Source organism: Sarcophilus harrisii, chromosome 1 (assembly GCF_902635505.1).
Source record: "Sarcophilus harrisii chromosome 1, mSarHar1.11, whole genome shotgun sequence".
Taxonomy (NCBI): Eukaryota; Metazoa; Chordata; class Mammalia; order Dasyuromorphia; family Dasyuridae; genus Sarcophilus; species Sarcophilus harrisii.
In genome coordinates, this window is record NC_045426.1 from 134,889,202 (window position 1) to 134,906,216 (window position 17,015).

General features: G+C 36.3%; 1 protein-coding gene across 1 annotated transcript in view; it reads left to right on the forward strand.

Annotated features, from left to right (window-relative positions):
- Positions 1 to 17,015, forward strand: part of NIM1K (NIM1 serine/threonine protein kinase) — a 74,592-nt gene that overhangs the window by 46,126 nt on the left and 11,451 nt on the right. The window contains exon 2 of the mRNA XM_003759906.3: positions 8,860 to 9,884. Coding sequence (XP_003759954.1) covers positions 9,596 to 9,884 — 289 coding nt within the window. The 5' untranslated portion in view covers positions 8,860 to 9,595. The remainder of the gene's footprint in view (positions 1 to 8,859; positions 9,885 to 17,015) is intronic.

Sequence of the window (17,015 nt, forward strand, 5' to 3'; positions counted from 1 at the left end):
ATATATGTCCCTAAAAATTACTTATCAGAAATATACATAATTACATACACAAAGTTAGGAAGGAAATGCCAGAAAATTAGAAGGAAACAAAAACTGAGACATTTGTTTTATGAAGTATAGAATTACTAGGGGAATTACAGAATGTCTATTCCTGGTAAGAGTAATCCATGATAGAAGGACGGTTTTAGTATTTATATTTAGTATTTAGTATTGACTGCTTTCAATCACAATGATTGATATATCCATATAGCTATTTAAAGTTTTGTAAGATATTTTGCATGTATTCTCATGATTCTTAGACTAGCCTTGTGAAGTATTCTACTCTTTGATTTTCATCTTACAGAACAGGAAACTGAGGTACAGAGAGGCTAAGTGAGTTGCCTCAGTGTTAATCAGACAGCTAATAAAGCAGGATTTAAACCCATGGCTTCATGATCCAAGTCCAGTACACTATCCATTTTCCCAAACTTCTACCCTTAACATTTCTTACAATTTTAAATTTCATCAATTGGACAATAGCTACAAATAGAAAATGCGTATGGCCCAGGATAAGCAAGAGGATATTGAACTAGATGGCATTTGAAGAATTTCAGAATATTTTCAATGATAGAGACAGCATGATACAATGGAAAAAGTCCTGAAAGTGTAATCAAAGTTCCAGGGTTCAAATCCTGGCTGTCACTTGCTACTTGTCAGTGATTTATGGGGAGCCATGGATAAGAAAAGTACAGTAAAAGAAAGCATGAAGGGGTAGCAATATGTGTCATGATGAGGTTTTAAAATAATGAAAATTTGGTCAAAGTATTAATGATTTTTGGAAATATAAGTTCATTATATGTATAGAAAAATGAAATTTCCATTCGTGACATACCAAATAATTATAATTTTCAACTTGTAATGTTTTATAAATAAAACATAAAAAACCCTACAAAACACTTTATTAAGAAAAACAACAAAATCTTTGTTTTGGGGCGTCTCTTTTGACACAAAGAACTTAAGGAAACTTTTGATGACCTCTCACTGTTGCCACCTGTTGGTCCCATTTATATCATCTGGAAATTTCAGTATTTGAATCCCTTAACAATAGTCACTATTTCCCCTTTACAAGCACAATGGTTTACAAGGCTCAAAACATAATGGTTTTATTTGTGAGTTGTTAGAAACAAATAGAATTGACATGTGGATCTATAAGAAGTAATGGTATTTAACAATGAACAACATTATCTATACAAATGTGTAAGGTGATTAAGTAAGTTGGTTATGATTTTTGCCCCTTAACTGTTTTTGAGGGTTCCTATATCTGCATAACTACTGTTTTATTTACTTTTTTTGTGGAGTTATCAAACATACTCCTTGTTTCCATTCGCCAGAACTTTTCTTCGTGAAATTTTCCTCAGCTCCCTACAAAATGATGTACCTTCCATTTTACTATCTTGTATCCCTCACAGCTCTTGCCTAACATATGCTTTTTTTGGGGGGGCAGGGGAAGGATTGATTCTTTTGTTATATTTTATTTTTCTCTGTGAGATGTAATTTCCCTTATTTTATCTCCTTTTCCCTCTTTTCTAGTACAAAATACTTTGCTTTTTCCTCAGGCTCGCTTCAGTCCTCTGCAACTCTGTCATTTTCTTTATCCTCCTGCAGATGGCATAGTTTGCCTTTCCTAGGGGCCTTTCCACTACTAAGACAAGCCCTTAGGGGAAAAGCTTCAAATACTTTAATAGCTCAAAAATTAATAGCAAGATAAAGCACTAGCCCTAAAGTCAGGAAGGTCTGAGTTCAAATTTGATCTCAGACTTAACACTTCCTAGCTGGGTGACCCTGGTCAAGTCACTTAACCCCAACTGCAAAAAAACAACAAAACTAAGAGCAAAAAAATAAAAATAAAAATAAACTTCATTATCCTTAAATCTTCTTGTGTATAAGGTCCAGCAATTTTAGATCCCATATAGATTTCAGGTCTCTCTTGGGTCTATAGGACTGCCAACCTCTGCCTTCAACCTCATCTAGACTCCCAGTGACTATTTCTCTTTCAAATCCTTCATTTTTCATTGAGATACTTAGACTAGACTATTCAGTTTAACCTAATACTGTCTCAAGGAACAATTAGAAGAAACACAGGGTGGGGGAGGAAATACCTACCTCCAATCTATTTTCTCCAACCTTATTGTACATTCCTCTCTTTCGTATGGTCTTTGATCCAGCCAAAACGTCACTGTAGTTCTTCATACATGAGGTCCCATCTCCCATTCCACCCCGGTGCCTTTGTACAGGTGTTCTCCCATGGCTGGAGTGAATTTCCTTTTAATCTTTATTTCTTGCACTTCATAGTTTGTTTAAAAGCTCAGCTCAAGTATCATCTTCTATATGGAGCATTTCCTGATCCCTGTACTTGCTTGTTATTATTCGTGTTCAGTCATGTCAGACTCTTGTGACCTCATTTAGGGTTTTCTTGGCAAAGATACCAGAATAGTTTGCCGTTTCCTTCTCCGGCAGATTAAGTGGTTTGTCCAGACTCACACAAGTTAGTGAGTGTCTGAGTTCATATTTAAATTCAAATCTTCCCGACTCCAAGCCCAGGGACTCTACTCTGTATCACCAAGCTACTTCCCTAGCTGCTCTAACCTTCCTGTAAAACTTGGCTTGTGTTTATTTTGCGAACATACAGACAGATAATCTCCCCCTAGAGAATGTAAATTCTTTAAGGACTGTTTCTTTTTTGTCTTGGTAGCCCCAGTCCCTAGCCCATGCCTGGCATATAGGAGGTAATATATAAATTCTTGTTTATCTATTGGGGAGACAGATTTGTTTTATATATAATAATGATACTTTACATTTACAAAGTAGTTTACATACCTAAAAAAGTAGAAGTAAAGATTTTCTTGGTATCCCATTAAATCAGAAATAATGTTGATTTTTTTTTTTTAATGAGCAAGGTAAACATTTTCATGCTCTGTTTGATCCATACTACCTCCCTCTCTGTTTCTCTCTATCTCTATCACTGTCTCTGTCTCTTCAGTCTTCCTACTTCCACTTCCACAGTTCTTGAGAATTTCTCTTTCTCTTTTTCTTTTTAAGAGAATCTTTTTGATTATGAACTGAAATATTGAGGAACATGGGAATATTATGTTTCTACAAAGAGAAACAGAAACGAATTGCATACGAAACTATGGATTTGATTATGTATAGCATTTAAAAGTTCTTATTAATTTTAACGTTAATAGTAAAGAAATTGACTTTGTGCCCCCTTATGAATTTCTTTTTTTTTTTGGAGTGTTTTTTTGTTTTGTTTTGCTTTTTACTTTCTTTTTTTGTATTTTAAAAAGAGTTTAAAAAATAAAAAATTCAATTGACTTTTTTTCTTTTATTTTTTTTTTAAAATATCAATCAATAAACATTTATTAGCCACCTACTAGGTGACGGGTAATGGGGCTATAAAGACCCAAAATAAAACAATTCAGTCAAGGACATTATGTTATATTAAGGGGAAAACTCTGTGTGTGTGTGTGTGTGTGTGTGTGTGTGTGTGTGTGTGTGTGTTTGTGTGTCTTTTCAAGTAACCTAAGGAGAAAGGATAATGAAGAAGTTGATCTTTCCCTTAAAAGAGAGGAGCTAACCTAACCTTCATCACATTTTCCCTTTCCTATATCAGTTCAATTCAATCCATTGTAAAAGTACAAACACATATGTAAGTGTTCTCAAATTTATCTTCCTGAATTTTTTGACCAAGTAGGAATTAAAGGGGGGAAAATGAAACATTTCATATGTAATTGGAAACTAAAAGTATCTAGAAGTGGGCAGTGGTTCTCTTAACAGTTTTCAAATTTAGGGAGAACGGGCAGATGGAGGTGGAGAGAGACAGACTCAACCTTAATATATTGTGGTAGTTATTGTGTTTCATGTCTCACCGACATTTAGCAGTCCTGGTAGTATGTTATTTACTAACTTGTTTAAAAGTTGAACCTTTGCTTTCATGCAATGTTTGATGAGCTCCACAACTTTCTGAATGTAATACAGCCTTCCTTTCGGTTGTTCAACTCTGGCCCTCTTTATTGTCCATCAGTATTGTCTGTCTCAGAGAAAATATTGACCATCAAATGTTTGCTGAAATCTGGATAATAGATATTCATTATCCACTTGGTCTTTCCTGTATAGATGGTCAGACTAAATACCTTTCAGTGAATACAAAGGTCTTCCACAACCCTCTGCAGTGTACTGGGGCATAGTTTAATTGATTCAGCATCCTCTGTTAATTGGAGCATCTGGGAAAACTTCAACATTCCCAGGGAATTCTCCTACAGCCCTCTTTGTATTGGATCTTTTTCATCACAATGGTAAATATCTTTTTAAGCATACATTTCTCATCTCTCTATTTTTATACTCACTGGTCATTGGACAAGGATCTCAGAAGTTTCTTGGTTGTCTAAAAACTTTTCATCTGAGTGCCTTCTGCCTTCTTTCTGGCTCCTCTGCCATAGCCACTGAAGAAACAAAAGGGAATAAAACAGAACTGAGAGTCATTTTTAAGACTGCTAAAATTACTAATTGTTTCTTGGACTGCTATGGCCAAAAAAATGCACCACCAGTTGGCCTGTCTGAGGTCATGCATCTCTATAGTTAGCCAAGAAACAGATTAGGTCTGCTACTGGGGCCATACTCAAAGGATGGCAGAATGTGCCAGAGTTTAAGCTATGTTAGACTATCTATCTAGAACCCAGGGTCCCCTCCATACCATATGGAGTCTTGAGTGATGAGATCCTGGATATTATTTTGGATCATTGATCTCTGAGGCAAGCAGATGGAAGGTTCTGATAGAGATCAGTTTATCTCCATGGTCCCATCCTTTGGGGAGGTGGTCCAGTCTGAAATCCAAGTTATGTTAAACCCCTGAGAACCCATGCTCTATAGAGATCTCCAGCAGTTTCAATTTGTCACGCCCTGTCAGAAATCCCAGTCATCTCCCTGAGCTTAAATTTTCCCTATAAAACCTAGTTGTGAGCCATCCCATGGCAGGTATCTTCCTTTGGATCAGCTCACCATGGTACCAGTCTCGCTTCCCCTTCCCCTGTGCCACATGGTATCTCCTCTAACTCTACTATGCTTCCCAACCCCATTTCTCCTCATTACAGCTCACCAACCTTTTAGGGTGCCAAGTCCCTTTTGGGATTTAGCCTGCCAGCTAAGGTTACGCCCCTGCCTTATAGGATGCTCCCTTTTTATGGGTATTGTGAGTTTCACTGAGGAACTTGTCTTTCATATGTTCTCCCATTCTATTTCATATTTACCATTCCCAGGGTCTATTGTATCCTTCCATTTTCTCTATAACCTCTTCCCTAAATAAATCTACCTTTTGTCAAAGAGAATGGTCATTGTGAATTTTTCACATGACTGAACCCTAATTTTGGTACCAAATTCCACACCATAAGTCACATCATTGACTGAGGAACTTGTGGAGGGTGATCAGCAAGAACTTATACTGTAATGGTTTTCTATTTGGCATCCCTAGACCCAAGGATCTCAGATTTATCCAATTCAACAAACATTTATCTAATAGCTAGCAGCTACTGTATTATTTGTTATACATTGTGGAAACAAACCAGCCATGGGATCATAGGCTAAGATCTAGAAAGAACTTTGTTTTGTAATTAATTTTATTTAATTTCTAGTTCCTAATTCTCTCCCACCTTTCCCCATTACTTCACTCATTGAGAAGGCAAGAAAAACAAAACCCTTAAAAATATATATATGATCATGCAAAATAAATTTCTGCATAAGCTACATTTCCCCTTCCTCCCTCAACCCCCGAAATAGAAAGCAAAAAAGAAAATATGGTTTTAAGTCATTTGAAAAATGAAGAAACTGAAGTAGACTTCACAGGCCGCTTCTAGCTCTAAATTTATGATGTTTCAGTTTTCAAACATTTAATAAAGGCCTTTAAAACTAAAACAAGAGAAACCCCACAACTGACCAAAATATGTCAATCTCAATAGGGCTTTTTTCTCTAATTTACAATATTTGTTTGTCTTTTGAAATATTGTTAGTAAATAAATTGCTCTCTTAGTTCTGATCATTTCATTTTATATTAGCTCATATGAGTCTTCCCAGGTTTCTCTGAAACTATCCTCTTTGTCATTTCTTTTTTTCTCTCTTTAAAAAAATGTATTTATTTAAAACTTAAATGCAAAATAAGAAAAAAAATGGAAAAAGAACAGAAAATGGGGGAAAAGCATTGTCAAGTGCCTAACAAAACATCAGGAAGGATTCAAAATCTGTAAGAATAAGTTTCCATTTCAAGAAAGCATATGTAATAATAAAAGTCCATCATTTCTTATAGCACAATAGCATTTTATCACTTCACATGCTTCTGTTGCTAGAATTTGTTCATTCTTTTCTTAATTGATAGGTATACCCTCAGTTTCTAATTCTTTGCCATGACAATAAGGCTGCTATAAATATTTTTGTACATATTGGGTCCTTTCTCTCTTTCTGTTATCTCTTTGGAAAATAGCTTTATTATCAGTGTTGCTGAGTGAAAGAGAATGGACAATTAAATAGATTTGGGAGCATGCTTCCAAATTGCTTTCTAGAATGGTTGGACCAGATCATAGTTCACCAACTGTGCATTAAGGTACATTTTCCCACAGCCCTTCTAGCATTTGTTCGTTCTCCTTTGTTGTTAACTTTGCCAATCTGATAGGTATAAAGTGCTCCCTCAGAGTTATTTTAATTTGCATTTCTCTAATAGTGATTTAGAAAATTTTTTTCATATGGCTATTGATAGCTTGGGTTTCTTCCTTTGAAAACTGCTTATTTATATCCATTGATTACTTATCAGTTGAAGAATGGTTCTTACGTTTATAAATTTGATTCAATTCCCTATATATTTAAGAAATGAGACATTTATTAAATGATGCAAATTTTGTCTCCCAATTTTCTTTTAATTTTAGCTGAATTGGTTTTGCTTCTATACAAACATTTTTTACTTCATATAGTCAAAATTGTCCATTTTACTTTCTGTGAACCTCTCTATTCTTGTTTGGTCATTAATTCTTCCCTTCTCTATAGTACCAACAAATATTTTCTTCCATGTTCATCTAATTTGATTATGATGTCATCCTTTACACCTAAATCATGTGCTCATCTCTGAACTTGTCTTGGTGTATGATGGACAATTTGGTCTAAACTCTGTTTCTGCCATGCTAGCTTGATTTATTTTAAAATAGTGTTTACAGCGAGTTTAGGTAGTAATATATTCGAGCTGGAGAGGCAGTCTAGTATAGTGGGAGGATTATTGGCTCTGGAATTTGAAGATGGAGATTATTTAGCCTCCACTCTCTATTACCCTAAAAGCCCTAGGCATGTCATCCACTCTGGGAGTCACTTTGAGTCTCTTCTTCATCTGTACAAAAAGGGGCTTTGACTAGATGACTTTTCAGGTCCTTTCCACTTAAGTTCTATGGTTTATTGAAGCAAGAAATCCTTGGATTGTTCTCATAAACTTAATAAAAGTTTGTTCAAATGAATTGACAAAGAATTCACCTTCAAATATTTATTTGGCACCTACCACTATAAATTGTTGTATTGAACATTACTAAGTCATTAGCATAATATTAGATGGTGCAAGTGGATTGAGTGCTCAGAAAGACTCATCTTCCACAGTTCAAATCTGGTCTCAAACACTTAACTGCCTTTGTGGTTTGGATAAGTCACTTGACCCTGTTTGCTTCATTTATAAATGAGCTGGAGAAAGAAATGGCAAACTATTATCTTTTCCAAGAAAACTCCAGATAGGGTCCCAAAGAGTCAGAAACTACTAAAGAAGAATCATCACATTTAATTGAATTGATTAGAGTGTGGTGCTAATAAAGCTAAGTCTCCACTTGATACCCCCATATCCTGCTCTCTCCTTTTCCTGACTAGGACACCTAGTCCTTATTTCTTGAGTGGGCAAGAATGTGAATCTTCATTGCTATAGATGGCAACACCACAGGTTCATCTCTGTGGATGGAAGGCAGCAACATGTCCCCAGTCATAGTTATGGTCTGGATAGTTAGTTTGGTATCATTTTATCAGACATTTGTTTTGCCTTTGATGGATTCCAAGCTAACACTTCCAACACATAGTCTATGGTTATTCATCCAAATTTACCTTAACAATTTGAATCAGACTCCATTTTCCATTGGGAAACAAGATTAGAATCTCAGCAAGGTATCTTGCAACTCTTGAGATTGCTAAGAATAGAAAAATGACCTCTTGGATGCTTATTCAATCAATGTGATAGTCTTTTGAGTTTCATTCTTATCTTGAGTTGTCTTATGTGTTGTCTAAGCCAAAGGTGTCAAACACACAGCCCACAATGCAGTCTTCAACATTCCTTGAGTGTGGCCTGAACCATATTAAAATATAACTGGGAAATATTTAATAAATAAAAATCCAATAAAATGTCTATATTGTTAATGTGTAGTTTTCAAAATCAGTATGAATCTGCAGGGATCCTGACAAGTTATTTAGTGGCTCCCATTTCTAATTGAGTTTGACACCAGTGGTTTAAACTACCGAGGATTCCTTAAAAGAGAAGACAATATATATTTTCCCCTAAACTTTAAGAAGTGGGATTTGTACTTTACTAGAATATAACAGTTTCAAATTGTTAATATGAATGAGTGTGTGTGTATTTAGGCACAAGTTAAACCAAAATGATTCTGACATTCTATAAATGCTGAAATGTGTGTATATATATATGTATATGTGTGTGAATGTATATACCATCTCCTTCCTTAAATATATATTATATATTAAAAATGTAATAAAACTATTCAATAATATAAACAAGCTAATGATCTTCATTTCTACTCTTAGGATGAACAGGCATCTGCCAAATTTTTGAGAAGACTCAATAGAAGAAGGCTCATATAAATAAATGTATGTTAAAATGACATTGTAGTGCTTGAATCCTTCTCTGGTTTCCCATGTGACTAAAGCAAGATCTATCTGTAAGTTTCCCCTTTCATTGGAGCCAAATTACAAGCTCTAGAACTCATGGGCAGTTATTCAATTGGCAACAGTTAGAAATGGAGAGAATCAAAGAGGTATCCAAAGAACCAGGACTTTGTGAGCAGAAGAAACCTTGTATATGCTGAAATGAAAAGTTCACTGAGACTAGAAGATGAATCACAGGAAATAGCAGTTTGGGGTCTTTGATCTTCGGCATGATAAGAAGATGCTATGGTTTATTCAGTGGGATCTGAAAGTGACCAGAGTCCCTACATGAGCAGCTGGTTATGGTCCTAGACCCCACAGTCAATGAAAGCCTATACTTTATACCCACAGGAAAATGTTTGGAACTTCTCACATGAAATGAGCAGCTTTCTGTTTTACTGAATACATTATACCATGATAACTTTGATAGTCTTCACAGTAAAATTGAGAAACTGAAATTGCTCATGTTGAATGACCATCCTCTGGGCTAAGCAAGTAGTTCTGAATCCAAAGTCAAGTTATTTTCCGTGTAGAACCTTGCCCAGCCCACTGAACTCTTAAAAACTGGCTAACACCCTTTGGATATCACAATGGAGACGTGAGCCTCCCCTGGACGATGACCACAGTGTATGTGAATGGAGGCCTGGGGAACCCCCGCTATGCCAGGTGGAATCGCCGGGAGAGCTTTGAGGACTATGGCCAGACTGAGCACTACCAGGGAGATGCAGAAGGGCAGCAGCATAAGCTGACACCATTTGAGAAACTCACGCGGGACATGTCAAAGGATGAGAAGGTGGTGAGAGAAATTACACTTGGGAAAAGAATCGGCTTCTACAGGGTCCGAGGGGAAATTGGAAGTGGAAACTTCTCCCAGGTGAAGCTTGGAATTCACTCCCTAACCAAAGGTAGGGTTTTACTTTTCAGGATGAAACCCTCATGATATTTGGGAACCAAGCACAATCATAGTGACATAATAATGCTGGATTTTCTAGAAATGATTAATTGGAGTTTGTGTATTGTTGTCTCAAAGCAACCCATTTCTGAAATTCATATCAATTAATATCTTATTTTTGCATATGTATTAGCAATGGCCCAAAAGAGTCTTGAACAGTTAAAATAATCCAGAAATAATTTATATTTGAAAATTTTTTTGTGGATCATGTGCTTGGTTTAATAGATTAAGCTTATAAAATTGATTTTGCTAATATCAGTTCATTAAATCATTAACATTCATTAATTCATTAGAATAAATAAATTTACTTGGTATCTGCTATTACAAAACATTTTGTGTTATATACTGTGGGAAAACAGAGGCAATCAAGAAAAAGATCCAATTTATGTTCTCAAGGAACTCACAATATAGTGAAGGGAAAAACAAGATTTTTTTTTTTTAACTTTGTGAAATAATGTCATCAGGAAAGCATTGAACTTGAATCAAAAGATCTTTATTGACCTATTGATTTTTTAAAAAATTTTAATAGCTTTTTATTTACAAGTTATATGCATAGGTAATTTTACAGCATTGCCAAACCTTTTGTTCCAATTTTTCCCCTCCTTCCCCCCCCCCTTCCTAGATGGCAGGATGACCAATACATGTTAAATTTGTTAAAGTATAAATTAAATACAAAATAATTATACATGTCCAAACCGTTATTTTGCTGTGCAAAAAGAATCAGACTCTGAAATATTGTATAATTAGCCTGTGAAGGAGATCAAAAAAATGCAGGTGGGCAAAAATATAGGGATTGGGAATCCTATGTAATGGTTCATAATCATCTCCCAGAGTTCTTTCACTGGGTGTAGCTGGTTCAATTCATTACTGCTCCATTGGAACTGATTTGGTTCATCTCATTGCTAAGATGGCCACATCCATCAGAACTGATCATCATATAGTATTGTTGTTGAAGTATATAATGATCTCCTGGCCCTGCTCGTTTCACTCAGCATCAGTTCGTGTAAGTCTCTTCAGGCTTTTCTGAAATCATCCTGTTTGACTTATTGATTTTAAACAAAGTCACAGCTTCCTTTTAGATCTATAAAATGGGATTTTAGGCAAATTCCCATTTTCTTCATAGTGCTCAGTTGGGGAAAGCACTTTGAGAATAGTGAAATGCCCTAGAAATGTGAGCCTTGCTAAAGGCATAGTACAAAATACTATGACCATTCAGAAGAGGAAGGAGTCACAATCAGCAAAACTTTCTTGGTAAATATAATTATTTTTATTATAATTTTATTTTTCCAGTTAAACATGTACATTCATTTTAAAAAATATACATTTCCTTATGAATCATGTTGGAAGAGAAAAATCAGACCAAAATGGCAAATATAATTTAAATGGCATTTGAGTAGATGGGCAAAATCTGGAAAGGCAGAGATGAAGAGAAAGGGCCTTTTAGTTGGAGGGAAGTGAATGGGCTAAGGTATAGCATCAGGAACTTGTGGGGCCCCCAGTAGTCCAGTTCACCTGAGTGAATGAGGGCAAGTACTATGACATGAGATAGAACTGTATTTTGATGCTACATCATAGGAAGCCTTGAATTAATTCACCAACAAACATTTATTAAGCACCTATTCTATTCCAGGTGTGTTAGATCCTTAGGATACTAAGACAAACACAACTTTCACTGTTCTCAAGTAATTTTTGAGGACCTTGCATTGTAATGAAGCAAATAACACATCCACAGATAGTATACTAAATAGGTACGAGGCAGTGGAGGGAAGCAGTATTTCTAACTGGGGGATTAGAAAAGATCTCAAGTAGAAAGTGGTTCTTAAGCTCAGTCTTTAAGGAAATCAGGCATTCCTGAGATGCAGGAGGAAAGGAAATGCTTCCCAGCATGGGGCACATGTGCTTCTGACCAAGAGATTTTCGTGTCATCAGAGACATCTGCTCTATTTGCAATATCAGATACTACAGAAAGATCAAGAAGCATGAGAACCTGCAATAAGGCCATCTGATTGAGAAACTGAAAGGTCAGGGGCAACTGGCAAGAGCCATTTCAGAGGAGAGTTGAAGCTGAAAATCAGATTGTAAGAGACTGAGAAGTGAACAAGAGGAGAGAAAATAGTGGCAAAAATTCTAAACAGTTTTTTGCTTGCCAAAAGTACTGAATTAACTTCAAGTCACTGTATGTTTGGCAATTGCTTATTGTATTAGTTTAGATACTAGCACTGTATGCATTGTGCATATTCTGAATTTATTAAAATTAAAAGTTGAATTGCCAAAAACAAGTTGTCAATCAACAAGTATTTTTTTAAGTGCTTACTATATGCCAGGGATTGTGTTACGTACTAGGGATCATCACAGAGAGAGATAGAGACACAGAGACAGAGACAGAGAGAGGCAAGAGAGAGGGAGAGAGAGAGACAGACACAAGGAAAGTTAAAGACAGATAGATAGAAAACAGTCTATTTGTTCTCTAGTGAAACAGTTCTGCCTTTCCTCTAATTTTTTTTTTTTATGAGCATAATAAAATGCATTATATTAACAGGCATACTGTCTGTCAAGAAAGGGGCTAATGGCTTGCCTCCATTTATGCCCCAAACCCTGAGCATATGGGCAGCTCCCCTTGTGCAGGTTTTGGGGATTATAGAATCCTGTGTCAGGCTTTTAAAGTCCTTCACCATCTGGCCCCTTTCCTAGAGGTCCAGCTTTGCATTTCTCCAAGTCACTTTAAGATCCCACAGAATGGTGGTTGTTCTCTCCTCTGGACCTGCCTCTCTAGTTGGAGGAGACCAGAAGCAAATAACTAAGTCCATATAAGATATATGTGTGTGTGTGTGTGTGTGTGTGTGTGTGTGTGTGTATGGAGTAGATGAGACCAGCTAGTTGGCACAGTAGCTTGAGTTCTGGGTTATGAACTTCTAACTGGTTTCCCTGCTGATTTCTCCCCTTTCTGATCTAAAAGTGATTTTTCTAAAACACAGATTTATGTCACCTTCCCTTGCTCAGTCAGCACTTAAAAAAAGTTCCTTTGCAGTTCATATAGCCATTTCGGTTGCTCCCCATTACCTTGAAGATCAAATACAGTGTCTTCTGTCTAGTATTTAGTCTCTTCTATATTCTCTATAATTTAGCTAAACTGACAGCTTTCTTTTCCGTGGCCATGATTGTCTATCTCCCTTCTCTGTGCCATTGTGTGCCCTCTGTGCCTGAAATTTTCTGAGCTGCCCCATTGTCTTGATTTTCCTGATTTACTTGAAGACTCGGCCCAAGGGCCATCTTCCAAAAAAGGCTTATCCAAATCCTCCTTCTACCCCCACCTCCAATCACCTTTTACCTTCCCCTCTCTGTTTATCTTCCTTTTTTTTTTTTTTTTATTTTATTTTTTTTTATTTAATAGCCTTTTATTTACAGGATATATACATGGGTAACTTTACAGCATTAACAATTGCCAAACCTCTTGTTCCAATTTTTCACCTCTTACCCCCCCACCCCCTCCCCTAAATGGCAGGATGACCAGTAGATGTTAAATATATTAAAATATCTCTGTTTATCTTCCATTTACTCTAGTTGTCTGATCTGTGAAAGGTATAACCAAAACAAAGCACAATATGAGCAAATAGTCAAGGAGAAGTCAGTTGATGGAAGATGCATAATGAATTTTGATTCTGTTATTTGATTTCGAGGAACATATAGATATACCTCATTCGATTTTGTACTAATTCTTCCTGCAAATCATGTAATTGATTTTAGGAATCCTTGTGTCAATCTAGAATGAAAAAATCTGAATTCATAATCAACCTCTGAGATTTCAGTATCTGTGTGGCAATGGGCAAATAACAATCTCTCTGGGTTGTGGTTTCTTCATCTGTACAAAGATAAAGATGGTCTCTGATAGTCCCTTTCGGCTCTACATTCTATGATAAAGCTAGAACACTGTAGATCCATCCTGTGGGTGATCCCTTAAAATACCTGGGAAACTGGGTACATTGACTGAATCTCATATTTGCTCATAACCTTCTTGCTTCCCAAACTTGGGTCTGCTATGCCCAGGGGTGGGATTAATTTTGTTCCCTCCCTTTTCTGTCTTAGATTATCTGGAAACTTTGATCCCAGGAATTGTGGGTTGCTCCAGGTGGCTACAGCCTTATTTGTCTTTAAGGCCTGAAAGTACTTCACATTTGGAATAATAATAATAACAAATAACTAATGCTTATATAGCACCGCATTGCATGCCAGGCACTGTGCTAAGCACTTTACAATTAAAATGTTATTTGATCCTCTCACAACAATCCTGGGAGGTATGTGCTATTATTATTTCCATTTTACAGATGAGGAAACTGAGACAAACAGGTTAAGTGATTTGCCCAACATCACAGAGTTGGGAAGTATCAGGTCTCTTTGATTTTAGACTCAGTGCTTTACCCAATAATCCTGGATTATTAAAATAGCCTCTTAATTAGCTTCCCTGTCATTAGTCTTTCCCCTTTTCAATCCATCCACCATTCAGTTGAAGAAATGATATTCCTAAATATCCACAATTCTGAACCTGTCATCCTCTGTTCAAAAACTCCAATAGATCCTTTTATTGCTTCTCAGATAAAATAGAAGCTCTTCCATTTGGCATTTAAAACCCTTCACAATCTGACCCCAGTCTACATTTCTAGGTTTGTTGTACATTATTCCTAAATTATTAATGTATAAAATTATAGAGTGGGGCAGATGTGTTGAATTCTTTGGGTACTTGATGATAAAGACCATGATGGCATCAGGAAGTGAGAGATTGTAATCACACTTTAATAAGGTACAGAGGGTGTCTGGATGAACAGGCACAGAAAGCTCAGATTTAAGGAGATAAAGGAGTAGTGCAGAAGCAGATGGGGTGAGAACAGGGATAGGATAGCGAAGGAGGCGGGCTATGTGGGGAAAAGGACAGAGATGATCACTTGTGGAACCATGGATTAGAGTTCAGAACAATGGGGAGCAGAGCAGTTTGAAGTCTCATTTTATAGGGTTTTAGATATAGATTAACTGATCCATATCACCGTAGGTTTAGTTCATAACATAACCAGAACACCTCAAAGTTGTCAGTAAAACTTTAAAGTGAACCTAACCAGATCATTTCAAAGTTATCAGATCCTTGATGTTCTGCTGGTCTTACTGCAAATGCTTGGAGCTTATCCTTTCTTCCCTTCTCTCCCTTTATATCTCCCCTTCTCTTACTTCCTCCCCCTTTCTCCTGCTTTCCCTCTTCTCCCTTCCTATGAATTCCTTTGTCTCCCTTCACTGCATATCTGTCACTTTTCCCAGATAGTATATAAGCTTCTTGAAGGAAAAGATCATTTCTTTTTAGTATTTTTATACTCGCCACATAGTATTTTTATGCCCATCACATTGTGGGTCTTAATAAATGCTTATTGATTGATCTCCTAGTGGTACCAATGTACTATTTACTGTTCTTCCTCACTCTCTCCAGTTGGCTTAAAATGAATATCAACGAGGTAGCAGGATAGGTCACCATTGGTCCACCACCTTATTTCCCCTTCATAGGATACTTTGAAGATGCTCTAGCTTTCTAAGCCTCCAAGGCCATATTCAGGCTGTAGAGCAGCCAATATACAGTATTACTTTGATTTGAAGTTAATCATACAAATATTGTTTGTTGAGCACCCACAGATGGGGAATATTTTTTAGTATTCTGAGGAGAAGTAATAGAAATTGATCTCTCCTCTCCAGGATTTTGCTCAGCAACATACCAAAATCGGTCAAATTATAATGCCTGGTTTTTTGCAGTATTATCTATTTATTTCAGTTTGGTGCCCAGGAAGACCATTAGAAGCTGCACATTTTTCTCTATACATTTCCATGTTGATAAATGCCAGATTGTTAATTTTATTCGTTAGTGTTTTATTTTTCTAAATGCATGAAAAGATAGTTTTCAACATTCACCTTTGCAAAACTTTGTGTTACAAAATTCTCTCTCTTCCTTTGCCTTCCTCTTCAAGCCAGCAAGAAATCTGATATAGGCTAAATATGTGCAAATCTTCTAAATATTTTTCCATATTAGTCCTGCTGTGCAAGAAAGATCAGATCAAAAGGGAAAAAACATGAGAAAGGAAAAAAAAAAAAAAAACAAGGAAACAAACAAAAAAAAAAACAGTAACAGCAGCAACAAAGCTGAAAATACTCTGCTTGGATTCATGTTCAGTCTTCAGAGTTCCTTCTCTGGATGCAGATGGCACTTTCCATCTGAAGTCTGTTGGAATTGCCTTGAATCACCACGTTGTTGAAAAGAGCCAAGTTCATCACAGCTGATCATCAAATAATCTTGTTACTGTGTTCTCTTGGTTCTGCTCACTTCACTCAGCATCAGTTCATGTAATTCTTTCCAGACTTTTCTGATTAGCCTGCTCATCATTTCTCATAGACTAGTAATATTCTATTACATTCATATTCCATAACTTATTCAGCCATTTCCTAGCTGACTGGTATCCATTCAATTTCTAGTTCCTTGCCACTGCAAAAAAGGGTTGCTACATTTTTGTACATGTGGGTGCTTTTCTCTCTTTTATGATCTCTTTGGGATACAGACCTAGTAGAACACTGCTGGATTAAAGGGATGCACAGCCTTTTGGACATAGTTTCAAACTGCTCTCCAGAATGGTTGGATTAGTTCACAACTCCACCAACAATGCACTAGTATCCCAATTTCCCTCTTTTCCGTAATATTTATCATTATCTTTTTGCTGACATCTTAGCCAATCTGAGAAGTATAAAGTGTGGTATCCCATATGCCTATTTGTTTATTAAGCAGTTTTTTGATCAATCCTATTTAATTTTAAATTTGATATATGAGAAACAGAGATGATTGGAATTTGAAATTAAATTGTGTATCTACCTCATGTCAAATAAGCTTCCCTCCCTGGCTCTCTTCTCCCTTAGCCACTCTCTCTCTCTGACCATTCCTTATTGATAAGCCAAAGACTTTCTTTCTAGACTGGAAGATTGGCTTTCTTTCTCCCTCCTGTAAACAGTGTGGTCTCCTAAACATAGTCAGTCTCTTTGAATAGATGATATGGGACACAACTCAGTC